Source organism: Python bivittatus, unplaced genomic scaffold, assembly GCF_059951505.1.
Source record: "Python bivittatus isolate LINGU-HERP-01145 unplaced genomic scaffold, Pbiv_v1 ctg000700_np1212, whole genome shotgun sequence".
Taxonomy (NCBI): Eukaryota; Metazoa; Chordata; class Lepidosauria; order Squamata; family Pythonidae; genus Python; species Python bivittatus.
In genome coordinates, this window is record NW_028277098.1 from 98,214,512 (window position 1) to 98,239,475 (window position 24,964).

The 24,964-nt window shown below is 40.3% G+C and overlaps 1 protein-coding gene across 3 annotated transcripts in view; it reads left to right on the plus strand.

The window, feature by feature from the left end:
• The window catches only part of COL20A1 (collagen type XX alpha 1 chain), a 119,085-nt gene that overhangs the window by 75,963 nt on the left and 18,158 nt on the right, over positions 1–24,964 (plus strand). For 2 of the 3 annotated variants that reach the window (XM_088153875.1, XM_025163110.2), the window contains exons 27-35: positions 7,010–7,087; positions 8,001–8,087; positions 11,939–11,992; positions 15,581–15,676; positions 17,060–17,113; positions 20,123–20,176; positions 21,932–21,985; positions 23,010–23,081; positions 24,059–24,094. In XM_088153875.1, coding sequence (XP_088010001.1) covers positions 7,010–7,087; positions 8,001–8,087; positions 11,939–11,992; positions 15,581–15,676; positions 17,060–17,113; positions 20,123–20,176; positions 21,932–21,985; positions 23,010–23,081; positions 24,059–24,094 — 585 coding nt within the window. The remainder of the gene's footprint in view (positions 1–7,009; positions 7,088–8,000; positions 8,088–11,938; positions 11,993–15,580; positions 15,677–17,059; positions 17,114–20,122; positions 20,177–21,931; positions 21,986–23,009; positions 23,082–24,058; positions 24,095–24,964) is intronic. The other variant, XM_088153876.1, reaches the window with a different exon arrangement.

The window sequence follows — 24,964 nt, forward strand, 5'->3', positions numbered from 1 at the left end:
TTAAAATGCAGTATGTAATAGAGGATCTATAACATCTCAAGGAAGACAAGAGATAGCATCCTTTCTTTTAAAACAACAGGCTTGGGTGAGTGTGGGTCTCCTTGAATGGTGAAGCTCAAATAATAGAAGTGAACACTAAGGAGGCTTTGCTAACCTCCACCTTTGTCATGTGCTCTCTGATAGTCCTGTAAATGCAATCCTGTGTCCATGCTCGACAGCCATTTTATTTATTAATTGTAAGATGAAACTGGTTTCATAGAAAATAAAAGCTGTGATCCCTTTTCAAACGTAATTTGTTCCATCAAAAAATAAAACCATATTGCCACCCCCACCGCCACCCCACTCCAAATTCCCATTTAATCCAGATGGAAAACTATCTTGTTGGATTTGGGAGCATCCTCTTCCTCACTTTTGCAGTGCTGATCCCATCATTAATGCATTATTCAAACTGAAAGTAATAATTAATGAACAGTCCAGGCCTCCATTGCCACCCACTGCTTTTCCTGCACTCTGTCTTTCTCAACAGTGCAGTCTTTGGGTAGACAGAATGTCTCATTATTGGCCATCATTTTTCTTTAGCTAACTACATGTATCTTTTTCAAATGTCATTTTGAGCTGTGAAGCTCTAGGTACTCCCACTGATCTACACATGAAAAAGAAAAATATTTTCCTCTAGCATCCTCTCCTTTCTGATTGGAGGGCTGCCCTTGGCTTGATTCAGAATCAAGACACTGAAGGACTCACAAGTTCTTATAATTTGATGCCAAAATGTCTACAATAATAAGGGAGGAATCTTTGGAAAATTAACCCTCCATTTTTCTCTGGAAGGAAAAGAATGTGCCAGGGAGCACAAGGCTATTCCATTCCCAGAACAGTGAGTTTTGCACATCGATAATTGCGAGGGCCTGTCAAGGCAGGCAGAGTGACACTCAACATCTTGTTGAGACAAATCATGTCCCTGCCTTGCCTCGGCCAAGAATGGCACAGCTTCTGTGCTCTTCATCAAGATGAATCCAAACTGTCTCGTGCATGCCGAATGGAAGTGCCACTTCCTCATAATAAATGATGGCACTAATAATGTTGTCTTCAGGGAGAAGAAACCTAAAAGAGCAGTGGGCCATCCCAAAAAGATTCCATGGGCCACATGAGGAAGAAAAAAAAAAGCAAAGGCTTCTTAAAAAGTGGATTAAAAAAGAAAAAGCAATGTGGCAGGTAGCCAAGCAATCCTCCCCAAATTTCAGACAACTGAAGGAATAGAAAGGGACAGGATTGTTATCCAGGACATTAGGAAGACGTCTGTTATTATTTTGAAGATTACTGTCATTGTTGAAAACAAAAGTGACCCAAGTCAAAATGAATAGGGGAGGAGCAGGAACAGGAGCAGGAGGAGATGGGAAGGAGGAAAAGGAAAAGGAAAAGGAAAAGGAGAGAGATCTGTCAGCCTTACTAGGTAGACCAGACAAGAAACATGGTCAGATAAGTTAATTCTACTTCATTGTGAGGCTGCATTAACAGAATCTTGCAAGTCTGAAAGTATAGTTCTCCCGCTGTCTCCTTTACAGCCCAAGAAACTAGGGAGGGTCCCTCTGAGCCTCTTGCCCCACCCGCTAGCAGCTGTGGGCTAAGCTGCCTCTTATCTGGCCGTTCCCTTGGCAGCACCTCTTTGCCCAGTTTCCCAAGATCATTCCCACATACCATTACATCATCAGACTGAACATGATGCTCCAGAGTTGGTCCAATGCAGGAATCCCTAGCCTTTGGGATTGGTGGGCAGATTTGGAATTTTGAAAGCATAAGTATTTTTATAAAATGGATGCTGTGGTAGATGTAGTCAGTCACAAAATATGTTTGGCAGGTGAAATATGGTGTTCCTGCTTGCTTGCATGGACCTCATCTGGCCTCGGATGATGCTCAATATTACTGTAGCTGACCTGTTGAAGGGTTGTTGTTTTTTAAAATAATTTTATTAAAAGTCTTTAAAAAGAAGATAAAAACTAATACAAGCTAATACAAAGTAAGAAAGGGGAGAAAAAAAAAGAAATCAAAGAGAAAGCTAAAAGTGCAAGAAAGGGAAAAAAAAGTAAAAGAGAAAAGAGAGAAAAGAGAGAAAAGAGAGAGAGAAAAAATAAAGTTGCTTCCAATCTTCTTTACAACGGTGTACAATTATAAATGTGCCCTTTTCTCTAAAGTTATGTCTCTCTTCTTTTTATAATCTATCCTGTTTAATCAACAAATCTATAAATCTTAATTTTGTTTTCCGCAAAAAGTTCATAAAGGGTTCCCAGTCAGCAATAAACGTAGATATTGTCTTTACTCTAATCAAAGAAATCAATTTGGCCATCTCAGCGAGAGAGTGTTTTTTTTTAAAGGGTCACTAGGCCTGTTTAAATCAGATATGATTCAATTCATTTAGAAAATGAGGCCAAATGAGGCCAGATTGATTTGAATATCTAAAATATTTCAATTGGGAAGCATTAACTTGAATATCTAAAATATTCAATTGGGAAGCATTAACTTGACTATACAAATTGAATCAAGGTGAAGTCCAGTTTGATCTGGACAGAACAGTCTTTTTGTGCATGGATCCTGTCATGTTATTTAATCCAATTTGATGCATCAAATTCATTTGTCTATTCAATCTGACATGCTGATTCAATGCACTGGATGGTCAAAGCTTTGTCCAATCAATGCACCAAGATTTGCAGACAGAGATCTGGGCTGCAGCTATCTAGTGTTTTAATTTTAAGAAAGCTTTTGGGCCCCAAAGACATGATTGGAGATACACAATATGTTTGAGGCTGAGGCTTTGCTTTCCAGCATGCTAGCTAAACCTTTTCTTAGAGACTCTGGCGCATGCGAAAGAGTGGTAGAAAGCACGCTTAGGTGCCAAGTTGAGTACCTGGATTCTAATGAATGGACATTTGGCATGGACTTAATTTATTTAATGGGATGTGGGAATACGCACACCTGCACACAATCCCTTTCTAAGACTGGCAGCAAAGTGCCTTCATTTTTCTGAGCAAATTTACCAGCTACTAAGACCCGAGAAATGTAGTGTGCAGGGGAGCAAACAAATCTGAAAACAGATTTTCTATTGATGTTGTTGGCTGGCTTACCGCATTACAAAGAAGACTTGTACCAATAGAAGAGAAGACTTGTCTCATATTCCTCCCACACCACAAAGACTTTTGTTATGGGAAGTATGTATAATGCATGAAACACCTTTTCTGATGCACATCAAGAGAGAAATGCATTGCTATTCTCAGAGGTCTGTACAGAATCTTTAAATAACACGTTTAAGAGTTTATGCTTCTCTATCCATAATTAGAAAGGGTTCAAATGTTGTTTCAGGGAACTGAAATAATAATACCTGTAATATCCTTGGGATGGTGATGATGATTACGAATTTATTTTCTATATTTCTATATTCTTGGGTAGTTTGACAAAGCAAATACAAATCTTAAATATTACATGACTAAAACTATAATCCAAAATATAAATATGTATCACCCATATTGATATATATTATTACAATGATTGATTATGCGCCATCAAGTCACATAGATAGATTTTCTCCATGACAATCTGTCCCCAACCAGGTCTCCCAACAGTGCCCCCATTGCTGCTGTAACTGAGTCCATCCATCTTGCTGTAGGTCATCCTCTTCTTCTCTTTCCCCCCATTTTTCCCAGCATTAGAACCTTCTCCAGAGAGCTAGCTCTTTGCATAATGTATAGTTGGATAATTTGAACCTGCTCATTTGTGCCTTAAGTGAGAACTCAGACATGGAAAAACAAGGAAAGTCTTCCAAAAGTTCTCTGAACTCAGAAGGTGGTTCCCACCTCAAATTGGTATGCTAATGGACGCCAATGGACAGATAGTATCTGATTTAGAGGAGATCAAACAAAAATGGAAGGAGTATACTGAAATACTGTACAGTAGAGATGTCAACATCAAAAAAGATATTCCCTACTTACAGGCACCTCTAGTACTAGAAGATGAAGTTAGATCAGCACTCTGGTCATTACCAAGTTGGAAACTGATGGAATACCTACTGAAATATGGCAAGCAACAGAAGAAGAATCAGTCAAGGTTCTAACCAAGTTATGCCAGCAAATCTGGAGAATGACCCAGTGGCCAACCAATTGGAAGAGGTCAATCTACATTCCAATACCAAAAAAAGGAGACTTAACAGAGTATGCAAACTATTGTACAATATCCTTAATTTCACATGCTAGCAAAATAATGCTTAGGATCATCCAACGCAGATTAGAGCCCTACATGGATAAAGAGATGCCAGATGTTCAAGCTGGCTTTAGAAAAGGCCGAGGAATACAAGACATTATTGCTGATGCAGACTGGATAATTGAGAAAGCCAAAGAAAACCCAAAAGAAGTCAGTATGCGCTTCTTTGATTATGGGAAGGCCTTTGATTGTATTGATCATGTCAAGCTGTGGAATGTGCTTAGAGAAATGGGAATCCCAGAACATCTCATTGTCCTCATGTGAAACCTATATACAGGTCAGGAAGCCACAGTATGGACAGACCATGGCAAAACAGATTGGTTCCAGCTTCACAAAGAAGTGAGACAAGGCTGTATTGCCTCCCCTTATTTATTCAACTTATGCTGAATATATATTAAGGTGGACTGGAAGATGAGATTATTTTTAAAATTGGAGGAAGAAACAATAACTTGTGGTGTGCTGATGACACCACTTTGATAGCTGAAAATACAAATGACTTGCAAGCTCTAGCAATGAAAGTTAAGGAGCACAGGGAAAAATGGGACTAAGATTAAATATAAAGAAGACCTAATAAATGACAACAGGTACAGCAATCAGCCTTAGAATTGACAATACAATATTGAATGTCTGTCTTTTAGGATCAACCATCAACATTAAATAAACAAGCAATGAAGAAATACACCACAGACTAGCACTTGGTAGAGGGGCCATGAAGGCCTTGGAAAAGATATTCAGGTGCTGTGATGTGTCTATACCTACAAAGATCAGAATCATGTAAGCCACAGTATTCCGTATGACACTCTATGGAAGCAAACGTTGGACTTTGAAGAAGCAGAATAGGAAGAGTATTGATGCTTTTGAACTTTGGTGTTGGAGAAGGCTCCTGAGAACATCATGGACAGCTAAGAGAACAAACCGATCGATCATTGAACAAATCACCCAAATTTCTCACTTAAGGCACAAATGACCAGGCTCAAATTATCATATTTTTGATACATTATGTGAAGATCTTAGCCTCTAGAGAAGTCTGTAATGCTAGGAAAGGAGGAAAGAAAGACAAGATAATCACAGCAAGGTGGATGGACTCAATTATACCCAGTTGATGTGTGCATCGTTGGAAGACCTGAAGGGCCATCCAGGAGAAGGTCTACCCTATGTGATTGCTAAGAGTCAACACCAACTTGATGGGACATAATCAATCAAAATACAATTATATATCAATGTTCTCTATTTCTGTGCCTTTTCTGAGTTGCTCGCAGAAGTAAATAACCCTAACCTTTAAAATACACGATGAAATAGTAAAAATAGTTAAACTAGAATACTATTAGAATACAGATTTTAACATTAGGAGGCCCAGTTCACAAGACGTGATTTATTTGACAAGCTTGCAGACAGGAGTATTTGTGGGAAGGAGTCAAAATCTGCAAGATGGGAGGTGCAGCACATGATTGAAGGCCCACCCCTTTTGTACTTGTACCAACAGACCATGGCTTCCATCACAATACCACCCCAGCCATCTTGTAGATTTCGACACCCCCTGCTCCATGGATGTCCCAGCTTAAAGGAATTATAAGATCTGGTAGGAAAAGCCTCTGAATAGCATCAGGTTCTTCCAGAACCAGAAGGCGAGGCCTAGAACGTCTTTATGCCAGTGTTCCTGCGTATTTTTATTTGATAACTCCAGTTCAGCAGATCTTCAATTTCTGTTGTTGAAGTGAAACATTGGTTAAGAGAATGGCCCATTTGTGCATACATGCATCAAACTCTCAGATTGGTTCAGACACACTTGATTCATTCAAGGATTTGATTCTAAGAGGCGACGCAGCTGAATCATCTTTGACTCAAATCTTTACACTGTCCTATTTGATTATCACTATGAACTTCCTGTTCTTCCTGGTTTGACTTCTAAACTTCATATTTGAGAAAACATGACGTGCATGGGGTTTGCCGCAATTTTTTCCTGCCTTCTGTTTATTTCCCTGTCATTTTTATATTGTCAATCGCTGCTATTCATGAGTAATTGTGAGCACTGATAAACACCACACAAAAAGGGATGTTGCTCTTCTCTTCTATTCATCCAATAATATGCTGGTGCATTCTATATTTTAGCAACCAGAACAGATGTTCGTAAATATGGCTAATGTGGAAGCAGACTAGGACAAATAATCCCACAATTCTTAAAATAAATGTTAGACATGCTCCTAGTTTAATCAGTAGAAAGACAGAACAGAATGCTGCATTAAGCAAACCCATGAAATTTTTGGATAAAGTAGCTGGGTTTTTCATCTCCCTCAGCTTGACACACGGTCCCTCCAGATAACTTCAGACAGATGGAGTGAGGAATTTAGAATATAGAAGACTCTGCAATATCCTTGGAGGCAGTCCATATTCAGATGTACTGTTGCAGGGTTTTCCTATTTGATCCTGCTAGCCAGGCATCCTCAATGCAATGGGAACCAGGTTTTTGTGCGGTCAATATGAAAAAGAGCAGTAGGAATATATTTATTTATTCTATCACTGTATATAGCTGCCCGTCTTGCAAACTGTGACTCTGGGCAGCGAACATAGGATGAAACAAAACAACCAACAACATGAGAAGAAAACACAATGAATAAAACAACAGTAATAATGCCATAATAACACACTGGTGAGAAAATCTAGGGGAGAAAGGAACCCAGCCACACGTCACCCTTCTACCCCACCCATCCAGCCCTTGGAGGACCATCTTTTTCATCACCATCCTCTCTTCCTCTTTCATTTCTAGCTTCAGCTGCAGTCACTGCAGCTTGTGTGCGGCACCTCATGGCCAGAAGAGGACCGATGTTGTGAGATACCAGCATTGGTAAGAAGGGAGAGGAAGAAGCAAATTCTTTCAGTTCAATGGGTGAAGTTCCTAAACAGTACAATTACTATTAGATTTTCAAAGGCCCTTTGAGAGCTGAGGTTCCCTATATGGGTTGCTGTTCTCTGATGTTAAAGTGATGGTTAGATCATTTTTTTCTTGTTTACAGTTTTCCTGTAGGGTTTTTACCGATACTGTTTTATGCTTTAATTGTTATAAGCCATCAGGACTCCTTCGCAATACCTAAATATGAGAAATAAATGTTGTGATTGCTAAGAGTAGTATTATTACTAGGTGTAGTGCTACTACTATTATTATAAGGTAAGATACTGTATTGGAAAAAATACTCAGGGATAGCAAAGGTCTGTATTCCTCAGCACTAAATTTATACCAGTTGTAATATCTTTACACATGGCAGTGATCAATTATTTTAGTGGCTAGATGTCACAGGATAGATGCCATGTATCTAACTATCCATTCCCACCATAGCATCTTCCATAACACATCTGAGATTCATGATACAATCACCTTGTGATCATTTCCACCCCTTCTCTTCATCACAGACATCATTTCTGAGGGATGTGTGCGAACTCACCAATGTTTTCTACCTTTCCAGAAGTGTGGGTGGTTGGGATGTAAATATAATTGTTTATGTAAGGAATATGATGCTACTCAAGACAACATGAAGATGTCAACAGGCTTGGAGGAACCTCAGGGTTTTCAAAAGTAGGAGGAATTTTTTTTTAAAAAAAAAGAAATATCCCCTCAAAGGGTCAGTGTGGACTGTTCATTTGATAACTGAAGGTAGACAGAGGTAACAGAGGTGAGGGAGTGGACTGAACTGTTGTGTTCCACAGTGGGACATTTGTCTTTGCACACCAAGGGTTCCTTTTTTCGCTTTTTCTTATTTCAGAGGGATGAAGAAGCTTGTCCCAGTCTGCTTCCTTCCTGCAGCTGTGCATCTGGCATTCCAGGGCTTCCAGGGTCCCCAGGCCCTCCGGTAAATTAAGCATTCAATGATATTTTGCAGGGCAAAAAAAATAAGGTGGTTGATGTCATCATCCTAATTCATGCCAAAAGAATTGCACCAGCCCTGCCCAGTTGAAAAAAAAAAAATTAGAGATGGGTTACATCACCTCTGGAATTGCCATTACATGTCATCAAAAAGAGGAACAACCCCCCGATAACCTGAACAAGAGGACACAGATATGTAGTTGCTGGGCTAATGCATGTGCACAGATGCACATAGAGGAGATGATGTGATGGAACGTATCTACAAGGAGGAGAGTGATGTGGGAGATCAAAGCTATCAGGAAGGAGGGGGTACATTCCAGGAGGGAAAGGAGACAAGAGACAACACAGTCCACAGGGGGAGTGTGGGAAGCAAAAGATGTTCAAGATAGCCACTCCCTAGAATCTCCCAGGGTATATCCACTAGTTGCTGTAGTATAGATTTAGTTTGGCAAGATTCTGTCTATAGCAGGGTTCCTCAACCTTGGCAACTTGAAGATGTGTGGACTTCAACTCCCAGAATTCCTCAGCCAGCCATGCTGGCTGGTGAATTCTGGCAGTTGAAGTCCACACATCTTCAGGTTGCCAAGGTTGAGGAACCCTGGTCTACAAGGTGTAAGCAAATAAAGGAACTGAACTCAACCGGATGTTTCACCATTGATCTTGGGCTGGGCCTGACAGATAATGCCTATAGTTTAAAAAGAATACATTTATCATGTTCTAGGGTAGGGGACAATCGAGGGCAGATGGTCTTCTGGGTGGAGGTGCAGCAGCAACATTAAATCAAATCGATCTGTTGATATTGGCACTGAGTGCTTACTGTTGCACTACAACCTGGCGTGTCCCTGCTGCAGCTGTGCGATTTTGGCAGGCACAGAAGTCCCATTTCCAAGCAGCTGGTCAGTGTTGTGTTGCATGTGGCAAACAGCACGGCCAGGAGAAGGGATGCCAATAGAAGAGATGCCTGACTTGACTTGCTTCCAACTCCTGTTGTCTCCATGTGGCACACAGCTGGCATGCCCGCCTAAAGGGGTTCAGTTCTCAATAATCATGCCAAGGAGTATCCTGCCCTGGCAAGCAGATCTGGATGCGGGAGGTTGGGGGTGGGAGTTGTATGACTGTGCAGAATTGAAGGGGAAGAGCAAGACATTTCTTACTGATTGACAGATGAACACTCATTTAGGAAACAATGTTGTACTTGTCTGTTGGACAGAAAGGGGAAACGGATGAGTTGTGGGTGATCTGCAAACATCGCAGACTCACAGAGAAGCAAATATACCTCATCCAACTTGGAAGATAACACTTCCAGAAAGACATAGATGACACAACAAGCTGTTAGATGCAATTTGATCTTGTACAGTACATAGTTGGCTATCCTATTGATTTTATGGGGCTTTGGTGTGTTCACTTCAGGTATTGATAATAGTGGTGGGACATAATGAAACCATCTGGAGACCAGGTGGAAAAAGGAACATTATTGAAATGAGTTATCCATAGCTTCCTTGTTCAGATAAATTTATATTTGTTCTTAAGCCAGTAGGATATCACCATGGCTTTAATTAAACAACGTTGGTTATTTTTGGCTTTGTATGTTCATTATGATTTGGAATCTACCTTCTGTGGCTTAGCATATAGTGAGAACTCAGTTGTGGCTTATTTAATAGACTGGTTAGTGCAATATCTGAACTTGTCAGCTGCCCAGAATCACACAATCACACAAGGGTGGCTATATAAATTGAAATAAATAAATAAATGTTCTGATAAATGTAGTTTCCTAGCAAATTTAAATAGTCAGAATGATTATTTAAATCTGTTTCATTTAAAGTTAAGAGGCCAGAAGATTTAGGTGATAGAAAAGCAGGTTGTCTGGAAGTGGCCTTAATCTTCTGAGGTCAGTGGACAATTTTCAAACGCCTTCTCTTTGACTTTAAAACGCATTTGGATAGCCCTTCAAATAGAGGATATCTTTAAACACAGGATTGTCCTCTGTATGCTGGGGTATTAACCACTAGAACCCAAAATCAAGTTTTGATGAGAATCGGATGGCTATTCAGGTGAATTTCGATGAAAAGCCACGGGCATTTTGGTTTGGACTTGCAAGATTTCTTAGGTGTGAAAGAAGAAGGTGTTCCTTAGCTCCCAACAAATTTCAGAAGAATTGAAATGTCAGGATTGATTCCCTCATGGTATATTTGAGATAGTTCAAAGGAAACAGAAGGAGTTTCATGTAGAAACTCTAGTTCAAGATCCTGTGGTAATGGATGTTAGAGAGAACAAATTCCCTGGATAGTGATATGATCCTTTGTGTCCAGCAACCAGAGGCTGGAGATAAGGCTTTTTTTCAAGGGCCATCTCTGTTCCCTGAAGGTTAATGGATCTTCTTCAAACAATGACACTGGGACACACACACACACACACATACACACACCAACTTAAATGAATGAAGACAGAAGGCCTCTATCCCCAAATCAACTCTTTGTAAACAAAGCTTATGTCCTGCCAGGAGCTTTCCAGTTGCGTGTCTGTGCTGGGAATGCAAAGCACCCTCTGTTCAGCTTTGTCTAATCTGAGTCAATATTTCAAAGGATTAAAAAAGAATGAAAAAGCAAGGGCCAGGTTGAACATGTCTACTGAACACGCTCCATGGCAGCATGTTGGCAGGGTGGCTTCTGCAGGAAAGGAAGCGGGAGAGATTTCTGCTCTTCCCCCCCCCGCCCCCGATACATAGAAAGCCTGGGGCTGCTCCCCTTTATCCTGGCCATTTGGGTTGCAAGTGATTGGAATGCAGATGAGGCTGGTGAAGTCAGGAGCACTTTGTGAAATGAGAAAGGAGGACACTCATACACCTATTACCGTAATAAGCCATTTTCCTTTGTCTATCCATGTTTGCATTTAAGAAAGTTCCCTGCATCTGGCACGACAAAATAAGGCACACAGAGCTAGAGTGCTATTTCCTATTATTAAGAAATGCATGTTGGATGGTTGCCAGGGAAAAGCTTTCAGCTCTTCTCCTATGCCAGCAACGTCAGGACAGATTCACCCAGGGCACAGCATTGGACAAGGGCAGGGGCTGCCTTTACGCTGTTTTCTCCTTCTTAAGATCATCAGGATACTTGAATGATTGATTGATTGACTGATTATGTGCCATCAAGTTAATGTCAACCCTTAGCCACCACGTAGACAGAACTTCTCCAAGATGATCTGTCCGCAACCTGGTCCTTCAGGTTTTCCAACAATGCACCCATTGGTACTGTAATCAAGTCCACCCACTTTGCTGCTGGTTGTCCTCTTCTCTTTCCTTCCACCTTTCTCACCATTATTTTATTTATTTATTTATATTTCAAATTTAGATACTGCCCATCTCACGAAAAATTGACTCTGGGCGGTATTAAATTAAATTAAATTAAATTAAATTAAATTAAATTAAATTAAATTAAATTAAATTAAATTAAATTAAATTAAATTAATTATATTATATTATATTATATTATATTATATTATATTATATTATATTATATTATATTATATTATATTATATTATATTATATTATATTATAATAGACTACTCAGGAGAAAGAATTCATACTGTTATCAAAATCTGACTTCTGATATCTCCGAGGTATTCTTTTCTTGTAACAGAGACTTCTGTTTTTCTACTCTATTCTTGGGATGCTTGAGGATCACTTTCAAATTTCTCATGAGCTGGAGAAATTGGAAGTGGAGGAGAATGTTGTGATGGTGCTTTTGTTATGCAGCTGTCCATAAACAGCTGTATCGTAACCCAGCCCTTCTCTTCTTTAAATTAAGAACTTGTTTTATGGATTTGTCTTCCTTCTGCAGGGCAATCCTGGGCGCAGGGGCCTCCAGGGAGAACAGGGGGAGCCTGGCCCCAAGGTAAGTTGTGTGACATCAGGATTGATCAATTATTTATTGGGGGAGGGGGGAACCTGCTGGGCAACCTGAAACCTTTTCAACCAACATCCACTTCTATTAATTCCTCTAGTGGGGTCTGGATATCCTTTGACTTTTAGATGACATGTTTTCCGCCATGAGAAATCATTATAATCTGTATCAGGAAGCACTTGTTATGGCCCCATCGGTTTGCTTGGTAGGCTCAACTGATTAAATCAGTATTTCTCAACCTTGGCAGCTTGAAGATGTGTGGACTTCAGCTCCCAGAATTCCCCAGCCAGCCTTGCTGGCTGGGGAATTCTGGGAGCTGAAGTCCACACATCTTCAAGCTGCCAAGGTTGAGAAACATTGGATTAAAAGCTTAGGTTCTATGGTGGAAGAGGACTCATTACATGGGATGGTACTCCCCCATCCATGACTAAGAAAAGATATTGGAGATCCAGGATGAAGTCCATCCTCAACCATGGAAGCACATTGGGTAACATCCCACCAGTTGTTCTCTCCCAGCCCAGCTTATGATCCTTATGTAAGTTCCTGATGGAAAAATAGGCATAAATCTAGGAAATAAATTCCTTGTTTACACAAAACTAGAATGTCTCGAAGAAAGATTCAGCCAATCCTTTCCAGCACAGGCTTGTTTTCTGTGCACAGAGTGGAGAGAATTTAAATACACAATACCTTTCCCCAGTTGGCTGCAGTAATATTCTTTGGGAAGGAACAACTGATTCTGCTACATTCAAAAGGAGCCCTTATTCTCTTCCTGATATCATCCATGAACTGAAGCTGGTGAAGATATAAAAATCACTGGGATTTCTAAAAATTCGGCTCCTCAGCCTGAGAGTCTGAAATCCTGCATGCCATCTTTCTCACCATCTAGGTCAGTGTTTCTCAACCTTGGCAACTTTATGCTGTGTGGACTTCAACTCCTAGAATTCTAGCATGCTGGCTGGGGAAATTTGGGAGTTGGGAGTTGGGAATTCTGGGAGCTCCCAACATTCTCGATGGGGAGTTCTGGGAGTTGAAGTCCACACAGCTTAAAGTAGCCAAGGTTGAGAAACACTGCTCTAGGTCTTGCCTTGGAGAACCTCAAAGAGAGACTAGAATCCTGAAGCTGTAATTTAGGTTTCTTGGATGTGAATTAGACATTCAGATGCCTCATAGCATTCTATGGCCTGATTCCTTATTTTTATTGTCTCCATTGAGCAAAACAAATAAAGGAAAACTGATTTACCTAAGAGATTCATTAAATAAGGTAATATATGCAGCTCTTTACAAAGCTCCTGCAGGAGGATTTTCTCTACTCTATTGGACAAGACAATAGAAGGAGGCTGGGATGTACTTACGGGAACAATTCCCAATTAATCTATTATACTGGAACACTCTTTCTGTTCTTTTTATTATTGCTGTTTTACTCAGAAAGTGGTTGCCTTAATACTTAGCCTGGGTATTGAGTTAATCCATTTTCTGGGTTCACAAAATACATTGACCCATAAACCTCCAAACAGACTGCATTTGCTTATGTGCCTATGCAAGGACACAAAAACCTAACCCAAATTAACACAATCAAGGTTAGTACGTTGTACCAATACATCCCTGAAGGGCCTCCTTAACTTTGTCACTCTGAAAAGTGTTTGTTTCCTAGAAAGTATTTTTTATTATTCACATGCATTTATTTGCAAACAACTGTGTACTGGCCAGATCCTATGACACCAGGCAGTTTACAGAATTAAAAACTAAATACATGCCATGCAGCTTCAGAGGAAGGAACTAAAGGATGGCCAATATCAGTAGCCACTCCCAGAAGTCCTGCTGAGAAAAGAGCCATTTTGACAGTTCTGCATAAAGCTAGGAAGGAGAGTGCCTAGCACTGCTCTGGAGGGGCAAGATATTTGAAAAGGGGAAGGGAATGTGCTACACAAAAGGATTGCTTTGGGTTCATGCCCCATTGATCTCTTGGGGGGTAGAACCCCAAGCACTCCTTCCTTCCCAGAATGCAAGGACTGGATAAAGTCTACCCAGAAGAGACAGTTCTTAAGGTAAGAAAAGTAGCCAGCCTAAGGCTTCTCTATGACTTTACATTAACTTTTGCTTTGCTATTTTGTTATGCCCATGGTATATTTTTCATCTTCTGCCTCCCAAATCAGTGTGAAAACCCCAGAAATGAGCCAGAGTTTGCGCAATAAATCAGTGGATGAAAATAACAAGCAACCTTGATATACAATGTTGAAAGCTTTTAAAAAGTCAAGAATCCATCACCATGACTTCAACATATACCAAAGAGTGAGTGAAGGAGGCAAGGGAAGAAATGACAAAATGTAGATTCGGGTTTCTTGTCCCAGAACTCAATAATCTTTTAATAGAGGCAGGAAAAAGAAAGCAACTAGAATGTGTGCAGAATGTTATAAATAGTCATCTAGCAGAGATTTTATTTGCCCAATGTTAAACTGAGGATGGTACAAAATGTCTTCAATTTAGTGGACCAGGTGAGGGCAGGTGTCAATTAAACCCATGCATCCATTAAATTCAAATTTATGTCATTTGCATTAATTTGCATTGTTCACATCAATTTCTGACATTTGCATAACTATGTATGTAATGCAGAAACTTTCAATTTAATGGACATTAGTCCATTAAATGAGGGTGAAATTCAAATGAAAAATATGTCAGTTGTCTCTGAAGTCCATTAAATTGAGGACTGTTAAATGGAGGTTCCACTATAATATCAACTTGGCCCTCAATCATTAAAAAGTATATCTGTCAAGAAACTAAACCTTACTTCAAATCCTTATTTCAAAGCTCAGCTGTGATTTCATTAAATTGTCTCAGACAAGTTCTATCCTTTACCCTTTCCATAACCACATAGGCATGATTATGCTGACCTACAAGATTTTTGTAAGGATTGGAAATGAAATAGATGTTCCTTGAACACACTTTCAGATTTTGGGAAAGGGACAGAGAGAACGGAGCTTGAAAGACCTTGACATTTAAAGAAAACTCTTCTATATATTCAGATTTTTTTTTAATTTAAAAAAACTAGGCACTTAAAAAAATCTGTTGCAATTTCAGCAAAATCTGTTCAGTAAGCCATTGTTCAGTCAACACCTGACCTCTTCCAGATGTGTTGGGACAGCAACTGCTAGAATGCAATCACAAAACATCTGAAGCCGTAGCCTCTGCAAGGGAGATCAAAAGGCATCTTGATCTTTTTGATCCCCTCTGCAAACACCTGTGTTCTGAAGGTCACTCTGTTGAGAAGGCTAATCTAGTTGCTGAAGATATTTAAACTATCCCCTGTTGAACTATCTCCTGATCTCAGGAAATCTGTGGTTCAAAAACTTATGGTGTTCTAACAACACAAGAAGGTTTGGGGATCACATACTTACTATAAATGATACATGCATTGAATTTGTGAGATCTGACCAGCTGAGGGGGAAAATGACTTCCATCCTTCTTTGCCTCTGCCTTCCAGTTTTCTGAGTTTGGTTAGCAAATCAAGACTGTATTAGAGTTTGGCATGCCTAGAAGATAATGTTGTTTTGCTGTGTTCCTTTGTTTTATCTGATTCCTTAGGGGGAGCCAGGTCCTCCTGGCCAAGCTGGGCCAGAAGGTCCAGGAGGACAGCAAGGGACCCCTGGTTCCCAAGGATTAACAGTGCAAGGCCCCATTGTAAGTTATTTCCTTTTCCTTCAAGATTGGGTTAAAACACTGTGATTCAGACACTGGCATAGCAGTGGCTTTTGAGAAATAAAAATCAGGATATTTTAGATCTCAGCAAGGTTAGTCATGGAGAAAAGGTCCCCTGTTGGAATTCATACAAGGGGAATGGAACAGACTATGATCAACTTGCTTCCTTGTTCTTCTGCTAGCTCTTGGGTTCTGAATTTTGCAGGCTGAGTTTATAGACCATCCAATGAACTTTCTGGCTGAAGGAAAAATTAAATGAGATTCTTCCCCATCCTGGACTCACATTTAGCAGTCCACTTCTGCACTGGTGACTTATAGCACCTGCATAGCATCACCCAGTCATTGTTGAGGTAATATAAAGCCTGTCTGCATTACTATTATTTTGGCACAGCAGTGTTTGGAGTACTGTAGAAGATGCTATAAATTGCTAGTGTGGAAATAGATTGGCTCATAATAGACTTCAGCCAAAGCAAACTGCATTCAAATTCAAATTCCTGTGGAGCTGCCTTTAGGTCACATTTTCTGCTTGTGTTTCCAAAACACACTTAACCTGATTGCTGAATTTTCTGGATTTGCAGCATATAACAGAAGGCTAATCAAACAGGCTGGGTTTGCCCTGCATGCTAAGCCACCAAAACCCAAACCAAAAAAATAAACGAGGTTAAAGCTAAAGTATAGCATGTTGTCCATATGCAGCCACTGGGCCTTTCCTAACTTGGTTAAGTGTATTGTGTGAATGGAATTACTTTGTGGTAAAAGCAGGTCTGCTCTTTTAATCCCAGTCTGGATCAAAAGCTCTGTTCCTGCTGGGAACTGGGTTCAGAATCAACAGTAGGAAACTCAAAGATTGGTGCAACATTCCCATCAATGAGAAAGATTCAAAATGTTTGATAGTAAGGAAAAAGAATAGAGATCTTCATGTTGGAAAATGCGAGTGGTCTCTTGAAGCTGTCCTGTAGTTCTGTAGGTCAGGGGATTGAATCATGGCCCTTGGACCCTAAAAATGATCTCCCCCTGTAGAAGGCAAAGGGGAGTTAGAGATAAGATATTCCTGGTAAGAGCCTGGATTGTGACAAAGTTGGAAATGCATTGTGAGGTTCTTCTGTAAATGGCTACAGCTTAAGATATTGGACTTGGAAACCCTGGTTGAAGTCCCCATTCAGCTACTGGATGACTTTGGGCCATCCAGCTTCACCAGGTGGTGGTGGTAAAAACTGGAGGAGAGATTGCTATGAATACTGTCTGATGTTCCTGGAAAAAAGGCAGGAAATTAGATGTGATGGATTAAATGAATGAAAAAGTGCTGGCTCAGAGATTGTAACAGAATATATGTCTCATAAATTGATTGTTTCATTTTTATTCAAGGGACCACCCGGTCTTAAGGGTGATAAAGGGGACAGCGGGAGCCCAGGAATACAGGTAATCATGACTGACCTTGTTCATTAGTGTTTAAGTTCTAGGCATCTACAGTCTCAGTTAAAGTCACCTTTCCCATCTTGGTGCCCTCCAACTGTTTGGACTTGAGCACCCGTAACTTCCAGCCAGATCCCATAATTCCCATCTGATGGAGGTTGAATGTATCTAAAAAGCATCCAGTTGAGGAAACTAGTCAAACAGTTGTCTGTTGCAAAATGTGGATCTTCAGTTGCTTTCTAACTCAGCTCTGAAATGTCCTTTTAACTTACCTGGGAGTTTCTTAAGAGTGCGTTTCATAAATTATATATTGTGGAATCCTTGGTGTGAGCAACCAACCAAGCTCAGAGAGCACCAAGGAGTCCACAGTTCAACCCTTTTCTCTCTCTCTTTTTTTCTCTTTTCTTTTTCTCTCCCACATTTTTTTAGTAATTAAGAAAAACCAACAACAAAAAAAGAAGAAAAAACAAAGAGAAAGAGAAACAATACATGTACATACATAAAATGAACTTTGCACAAGAGGAAAGATTGAAATGAAAATATCATGATTATAAAAAGTTTTTTTAAAAAATGCAAAACAGACAAATAAAGATTTTAAAAAGCATTCTAGTAACTCCCTTCCTTTCTCCCCCCCCCCTTTTTTTTTCCTGGCTGCTACTGCTACTTAAATATTTTTATACTATACTTTGGACATCTGTGATGATTTCTTATTTCTATTTGGATCAGTGTGATTCTTTGTTTTTAAACAGTTTCTCTTTTTCTTCAAAAACCATATTCGATGTGTGTTCGCTTGCCTTGCTCTATAATAAGTTGTATGTTACTAGGCAGTTCTTTGAAAGTCTAATCACGGCAAAATAATTATGGAGATTTTTCAGATGAATGAAGCTTAACAAGAAAGCTAGCATAATTTTGTCCCAGAGGAACTAGATCTGGCAATCCCGCTTTCCTTCTTTCTACTCCTGAGATTTCTCCTGAATTAAAAAAGATCAGAAGTATAATATATTATAATGCCTTTATTTGGAGAAAGGGAAAAAAAGATCAGCATTATGTTGTTTTTGGAAGATGTGGCAGTTCTCGAAATTAAGCTGCATTATGACTTCTGGAAATGAGGGAGATTTCATTTTTATTTTGCATTTCCATGTTCGATTTTCCCAGTTCATATTTCCCAAATTTACACATGAATCCAAATGTGGGTATATGACAAAAACGACTTTTCCAAAATTTGAAATGCCCCCTCTACAAAATTCATTCAGATGTGTGCTCAACCATGTATTGTGTTAAACTTAATTGCAGGCAAAAATGGTATTAAGATATGCATAATTTAAGTTAATATAAATGTGCATATGAATTTCTATGTAAACCTGAAAATATATATATACCACAAACTAATGGATTTGCCCTTCTGTGTTCATGTTTTAAGCAGAAATGTCATCACACTGTGCAAATAACTATAATTTAGTGGTATATTTACAATTTCACCTGTTGCAGAACAGTGTCATGGTATATTGGAGAATTTAACAGAATCTGGAGTATTTTACTATATGCCGTATAGATTCATGGATAAGCCCATCTGCAGATAAGCCAAACCCAAACTTTGAGGTGTATTTTGGCACCTAAAGCCCTCCACTTATTTGTGAGTATATATGGCAGACATAGGGATTAGAGAATGTTGTAGACTTTGAGTTCTTCTGTGCAGACATATCCTTACCTATTATTGCATTGTCTCAGTTATATACCACGTCACATCTCTGGTTAAACCTGCAAAGTCATATTCTGTCTACATGGTTGCCAAACAGGCAAAATGCCAGCATTCTTATACAAGTAGTTCTTGTTTAGTGACTACAATTGGGACCGGGCACTTGGTCATTAAATGAAGTGGTCACGAAGTGAAACCACGACTGTGCTTACGATCTGACTTCAGCTTTCCTTTGCTTTACAGACCTGTGAAGGTCATCAATGCAAGCATTGGTCATAAAGTTACTTTTTCTTCACTGTTGTTAATTGCAAATTGTCGCTAAATGAAGCAGTCGCTAAACGAGGACTAGTTGTAATTTGTAATGCCAGAGAGAGGACTTCAGATCTGGTGCTAAGGGGAAGGGCAACTGTAGTGCAAATCTATTAAAACAATGTGAAGCTTCATTTGCATTCTCAGGTTACCCAAAGATCTGGAAGGTAGATTCTGACTGAATGTTGGAAGCTACTTCCCAATGAAGCAATTCAATGGTGGAACTGATGACTCGGGGTGGTGATAGGCTGCCCTTCACTGGATGCTTTAGAGTAGAGGCTAGTACTCAAGCAATTAACCATCTGTCTGTGATGCTTTAATTAGGATTCCTACTCTGAATAGGGTGCTGGGCTTCATGACCTATGTTTCCCCTTCCAGCATCCAATTCTGTTATTCTATCTCTATCAGCCTTACCAGGTAGACCAGGCAGGAAACATGACCAGATGTGCTAATTCTACTTTATTGTAAAGCTACATTAACAGAATCTTGTGAGTCTGAAAGTACAATTCTCCGCTATCTCCTTAACAGCCCGAGAAACTAGGGAGGGTCTCTTCTGAGCCTCTTGCCTTACCCACTCTCCAGCTATGGGCTGTGCTGTCTCTTATCTGACCATTCCCTAGGCAGCATCTCTTCGCCCCGTCTCCCAAAGTCTTTCCCATATGCCATTACAATCTCATACCCACCCACATATTCAAACAGACTTGGCTGCAGGCTAGAAAACATACTTATTAAACTTGCCACTTTCAAGAAGGCTCCCTTCTACTTTGTAGCTAACCCTGTTGGGATATGTAGATGGGTATAAGCTAGAATCCCTGAAGTGTGTGTGTGTGTGTGTGTGTGTGTTGTGTTGTGCTTATTCCTCCTGAAGTGAGGAAGAGAGGAAAATAACGATAAACTATTTACTTTGAAAAATAAAACCCCACTTATAAGATGTTGGTCAAATAGCCAAGAACTCATCATTGCTTTGACTCGGAATGCGCGTCCTAAGTAAGACCTCTGCTTGTCTGTAGGGTATGATGGGTCCCCAGGGAACAGCAGGTAAAGATGGCCTTCAAGGAGCAAAGGTAAAGTTGTTTTCTTCAAGTCATGCTCTCCCCCTGTATCTTCACGGATATATCTGTGCAGTTTTGTGGCATCATTCTAAAACTGATCTGTTGCTGCCTTTTTTATGGGATATTTTTTCAACTCCCTGGTCAACTTTACAGTCTGGTGATCCCCCATCCATGTTCTTACAGCCCTGATCCTACTTAACTTGTAAAGTCAGCTAGACGATGCTACGGGCTTGAGATGAGCTATGTTAAAATCCCTCTAATTGTGCAGTCCAGTGTTGGGTGGGGCAAGGGAGACAACCATTTTGATTCTGCATCAGAAAGAATATCAGTGATGGTTTTATGTCATATCCAGAAAGTACCTAATATTAAATTAGCTCCACTGCTCCTGCTGTTAATTCAAGCTCCCAGAATCTGGTGCCCTGAAGATATGATGGGACTACAGCTCCCAGAATTCCGTGCTTCTGTGCGGCCAACATGCATGTTAACCAGCATTCCTGTTGCAATTACAAGCATGCTGAGGAATACTGCTCCAATGTTATAGAATCAAATGCATGATCTGAATATCTAAGCATTTAATATTTGGCAATAGCATTGCCAGAGCTTCTCTTCCAAGTTGTGACCATTCCCATTAAATGCCTTGTGCACCATAAATTTACCTAAGGGCATGACTACATCGGCAGTTTTATTTTCAGTTCTCTTGCCAACCTGCAGAGAAATTGGTTACATGATGGCAAGAATCCTTTTTTTGCAGATATTGTCTAACTGTGGGGTGGGGGTGGGGCAAAGAATTGGAAGAGCATATCCTTAAGTTTGATCATTAGGATTGGGCAATGTTGAGATTCAATTCCCCAAAGTTGGTTCGGATCCCAGGGGAGGGCAAACCTATCTGCAGCTCTTTAAAGCAGCCCCATCTTTCCCCAGAATCACACAACAACTGCAAGGGCAGCTGGGCAAAGATGGGGCTGCTTTGAAGATGCTACATTTCCCTTTCTGCACAATATGAAGCCCCTTTTAGGAATCAAATACAAAGCCTCCAGAGCCCAACTGATTATTTGACTATCCCCTTAAAACCACTGACAACACATTTTTAAAAATTTATTTATTTTTCAAATTTATATATGCCGCCCATCTCACTATACAAGTGACTCTAGGCAGCATTACAGATAAAAAACTATTATATACATACATACATACATACATACATACATACATACATACATACATACATATGTTAAAAACTACAAAAGGTTAGAATTAAGCTAAAAAGTTAAAACTACAATACAAACTAAAAAGGTGGAGAGAGCATCCTCAGGCTACCAGCCACCCCCAGTGCTGGGTACCCCCATTGGGTCCCCATGCAAGTTGGCAGAGCCAGGTCTTAACGTCCTTTCAGAAGGCCAGCAGAGTGGGGGCCAGTCTTACCTCAGGTGGCAAGATATTCCAGAGGGCAGGAGCCATGGCAGAAAAGGATCTCCTCCTGGACCCTGCCAGTCGAAACTCCCTAGGTGACAGAGCCCATCACGTACCCTTCCTGCTCATTCTTTATGAATGCTCATCAAGACCCCTGAGCTTTTGTGAGCCCTCAAAGAAAAAGTTCAGCTAAATTGGGAATGGGTAACAGAAATGCTTGGATGTCCCTAAACGCAGGATGCACACCTGCCTGAATTCTCACATTTGTGGTTTGTTCATCAGACTATTCCTCCTGCAACTGGAACAGCCGTGTACACTGAATGAACACATGACTAAATAAGTAAATTTGCTTCACAGGGTGTTCGAGGACTCGAAGGTGCAGCTGGACCACCCGGACCACCCGGACCGCGGGTGAGCAATTTCAGTCCAGAGGAAATTAATGTCCATTCCAGGATGGGCATCTCCATTCCAAACACCTGCTACCAGTAACAGGTTGAACAGGGTTCTCTTGGGTTAGTAAGAACAGGCAAGCAAGCACCACATTCTCTATGCTTTCCTTGCCATTCAGCAACTGGGATGTTTACTTCTGGCAGCTGTTCGGCAAGAAGGGGATATAACTAGCTGGTTCCCAAATTTGAGGCATCTCTCAAAAGCTTGGTTTGGTACCTAAAAGGTACCAGGACACCCTCTTGGATTCTTAGGGCATTCACTTCCTCCTTACATCAACCAAGTAGGCAGTCAGAAATCTCCATCTTTTGCCCTTCAGCCAGAGGGAAAGAAATTTTTAAAAAGATGTGAAGTAGAAGAGAAAGCAAAGCAGAAAAAGAGGAGGGAATCATCCATATGATAGGTATCATCCATGAGAACCAGTTTGGTGTAGTGGTGAAGGCGTCAGGCTAGAAATCAGGAGACCATGAGTTCTAGTTCATGAAGCTAACTGGGTGACTTTGGGCCAGTCCCTCCCTCTCAGCCCCAGGAAGCAGGCAAGGGGAGACCAATTCCAAAACACCTTGCCCAGAAGACTGCAGGGACTTGTCCCAGCAGTCACCAGGAGTCAACACTGACTTGAAGGCACCAAAAAAGATCATCTGTATGGGAGAGAAAACTGGCTTAAACATCCTTACAGGATGAAGCCATTAGAAAGAGAATAGGGAAATTTTTCCATAGCACCATGTGTAGAAATACTGTTACAGTCTACTGTTCCACCCCCTAAATTACGACATTAATAGGAAATGAGGGGAGCATAAGTCATGTGCAATGTACTCTCTTAATATTCTTTCACAGCTATGTGGCGCAATGAAATAAATCTGAATGCCTAATTCTCTTCCTCCTGCTTTTACAAGCTAATTCTGCTGGATTCCCTTAAACTTCAAGGGGTTGATCATTTCTGTCCTGTGGCATTTCCAGCCATTGCTCCTCTCCTTTCTGCTCACAGGGATTCCAAGGCATAGCAGGTGCCCGGGGTAGCCCTGGAGAAAGAGGTCCCCCAGGAGAAGTCGGACCAACCGTAAGACTCCCCCCTCTCACTGTCACTTGCTCGCTGCAATCAAGGATATTGCAAAACCTGTTCGTTTAATTTCACAGTTAACAGATTGTTACCTCTTCCAAGATTCTAGAGTTGGGTGCATTGTAAGTCCAAGCCACCTCATAAATGCAAATAACCCTGGTCTGCCAAGTCATTTTTTGAAATGGTAAGATTTCCCTAATTGTACTTTCACATCTTTATTACTCTGAGTGCTTACAAGTGGCTTCATTCTGCAACGTACCCCACTTACAAGCACAGAGGTACAGCTGCCTGCGTGGGGGCACAGAGGTTTCTGTACTTGCATGCTCCTAAGGCTTGGAAAGGGGTGCTATGGTGAAAGTCTTCTGTGCCACACGTCCAGTGGCCATAAAATGAATGTAAAACCAGAAAACTGAAAGCAGAGAGAAGTAAAAAGGAATTGAAGTGTATTAATGCTATCCATTTCAACAGGAGACTATTAGTGATCAGTGACTATTAGCAAGTCCATAAAGTTTCTTTAGGACTCAGTGTTACTTGCACATTGCATGCACAAATGCAGAACTGCAGAGGGATGTCTGAAAAGCAATTGTTTTAGGGGAGAAGGGTCCAGCTGTTTATTATCTTGATATCAGAAAATACTGTTTATTATCTTGATTCCCCACTTTTCCTCCATACAGAATTCAGTGTGGCACTCTCAGAGGGTTCTCCTTGGAGATGCACTTAGCAACCCATATTTTGTTCCTTTTTTTCTCCAAGGCAGCTATGAGCGTGCATAATGCTATATAAGGAAATGAATTATATTTTTGACCCAGCATTGTTATATCTGGAAGTGTTTGCCTGTTCACTGTGGGACAGCATTTTTCCTCTAGAGAAAAAGCAAACCTAAAAACCTACAGGATCATCTCCTTTCAAGGGGTAGATATATTTAATTGTTCTTTTATTTATACCTTGAAGATAATAATGTTTTTTTTCTTCTCCAGGGGCTGCCTGGTCCAAAAGGAGAAAGGGGGGAGAAAGTGAGTCTCTGTTTCTTCTTTTATGTTTTTTGATAACTATTTAAGGATTTTAGTATTTTTCATTAAATTTTAAATGAGGGCCTATGCAATTGATACCTGTCCACTTTTTAAACTCAAGAATAGTGGAATCAAAGTATATAATGATCTGCCTCGGTACATGCACATTTCTTTCATTTATAAAGCATAAGAATGTGCAATACCATTTCCTATCTTGCCCTATTCCTTCCCTCTCTGACATCATGAATCTATTCAAGATATCAGAGAGAAACATAATGAACATAGCTGACCAATATGATCCATATTTTTTTAACTTGGATGGGTAGGTGTGGGTCATATATCCTAACTGGGCATATGCAGTGAGGGGAAATCTTTGTCTTGTTTCCATGTTCCAGATCCAATGGATTTATAGTTAGGACAGAAGATACTGCTTCCTGCTTCACTCTGAATTGGCTTTCCAGTGGTGAACTGACTACGCACCATTGTACAGCCACAGGAGAATGAGGCTGCAGTTGAATTGGGTGGAGGGGATGGGTTGTAAATTTCCTAACCAATTTTGGCCCCTCCATTCCATACCAGGTTCTCCAGCCTTGTTCTTGCTCACATGGGCATACAGTTGCTTGTTTTCTTCGCGTGTTGGGGATGGCCAAGTTTTGAAGACAAATCTGGAAGAAGATACTGAATTTTATAAAAATAATGCTGGTTGATGGGATTTGATAAGAAAACAAATGCCACTCAGTGTCAAGGCTATGCCTTTCCAAAATAATTAATTTGCAAATATCTGGGATAGTTAATTAGGTGTCCCTTCATTTGGTCTGATCTCTGGTGACTGGATGAACAAATGCCTCTGTCTTAATCTGTTTCTAATGATAA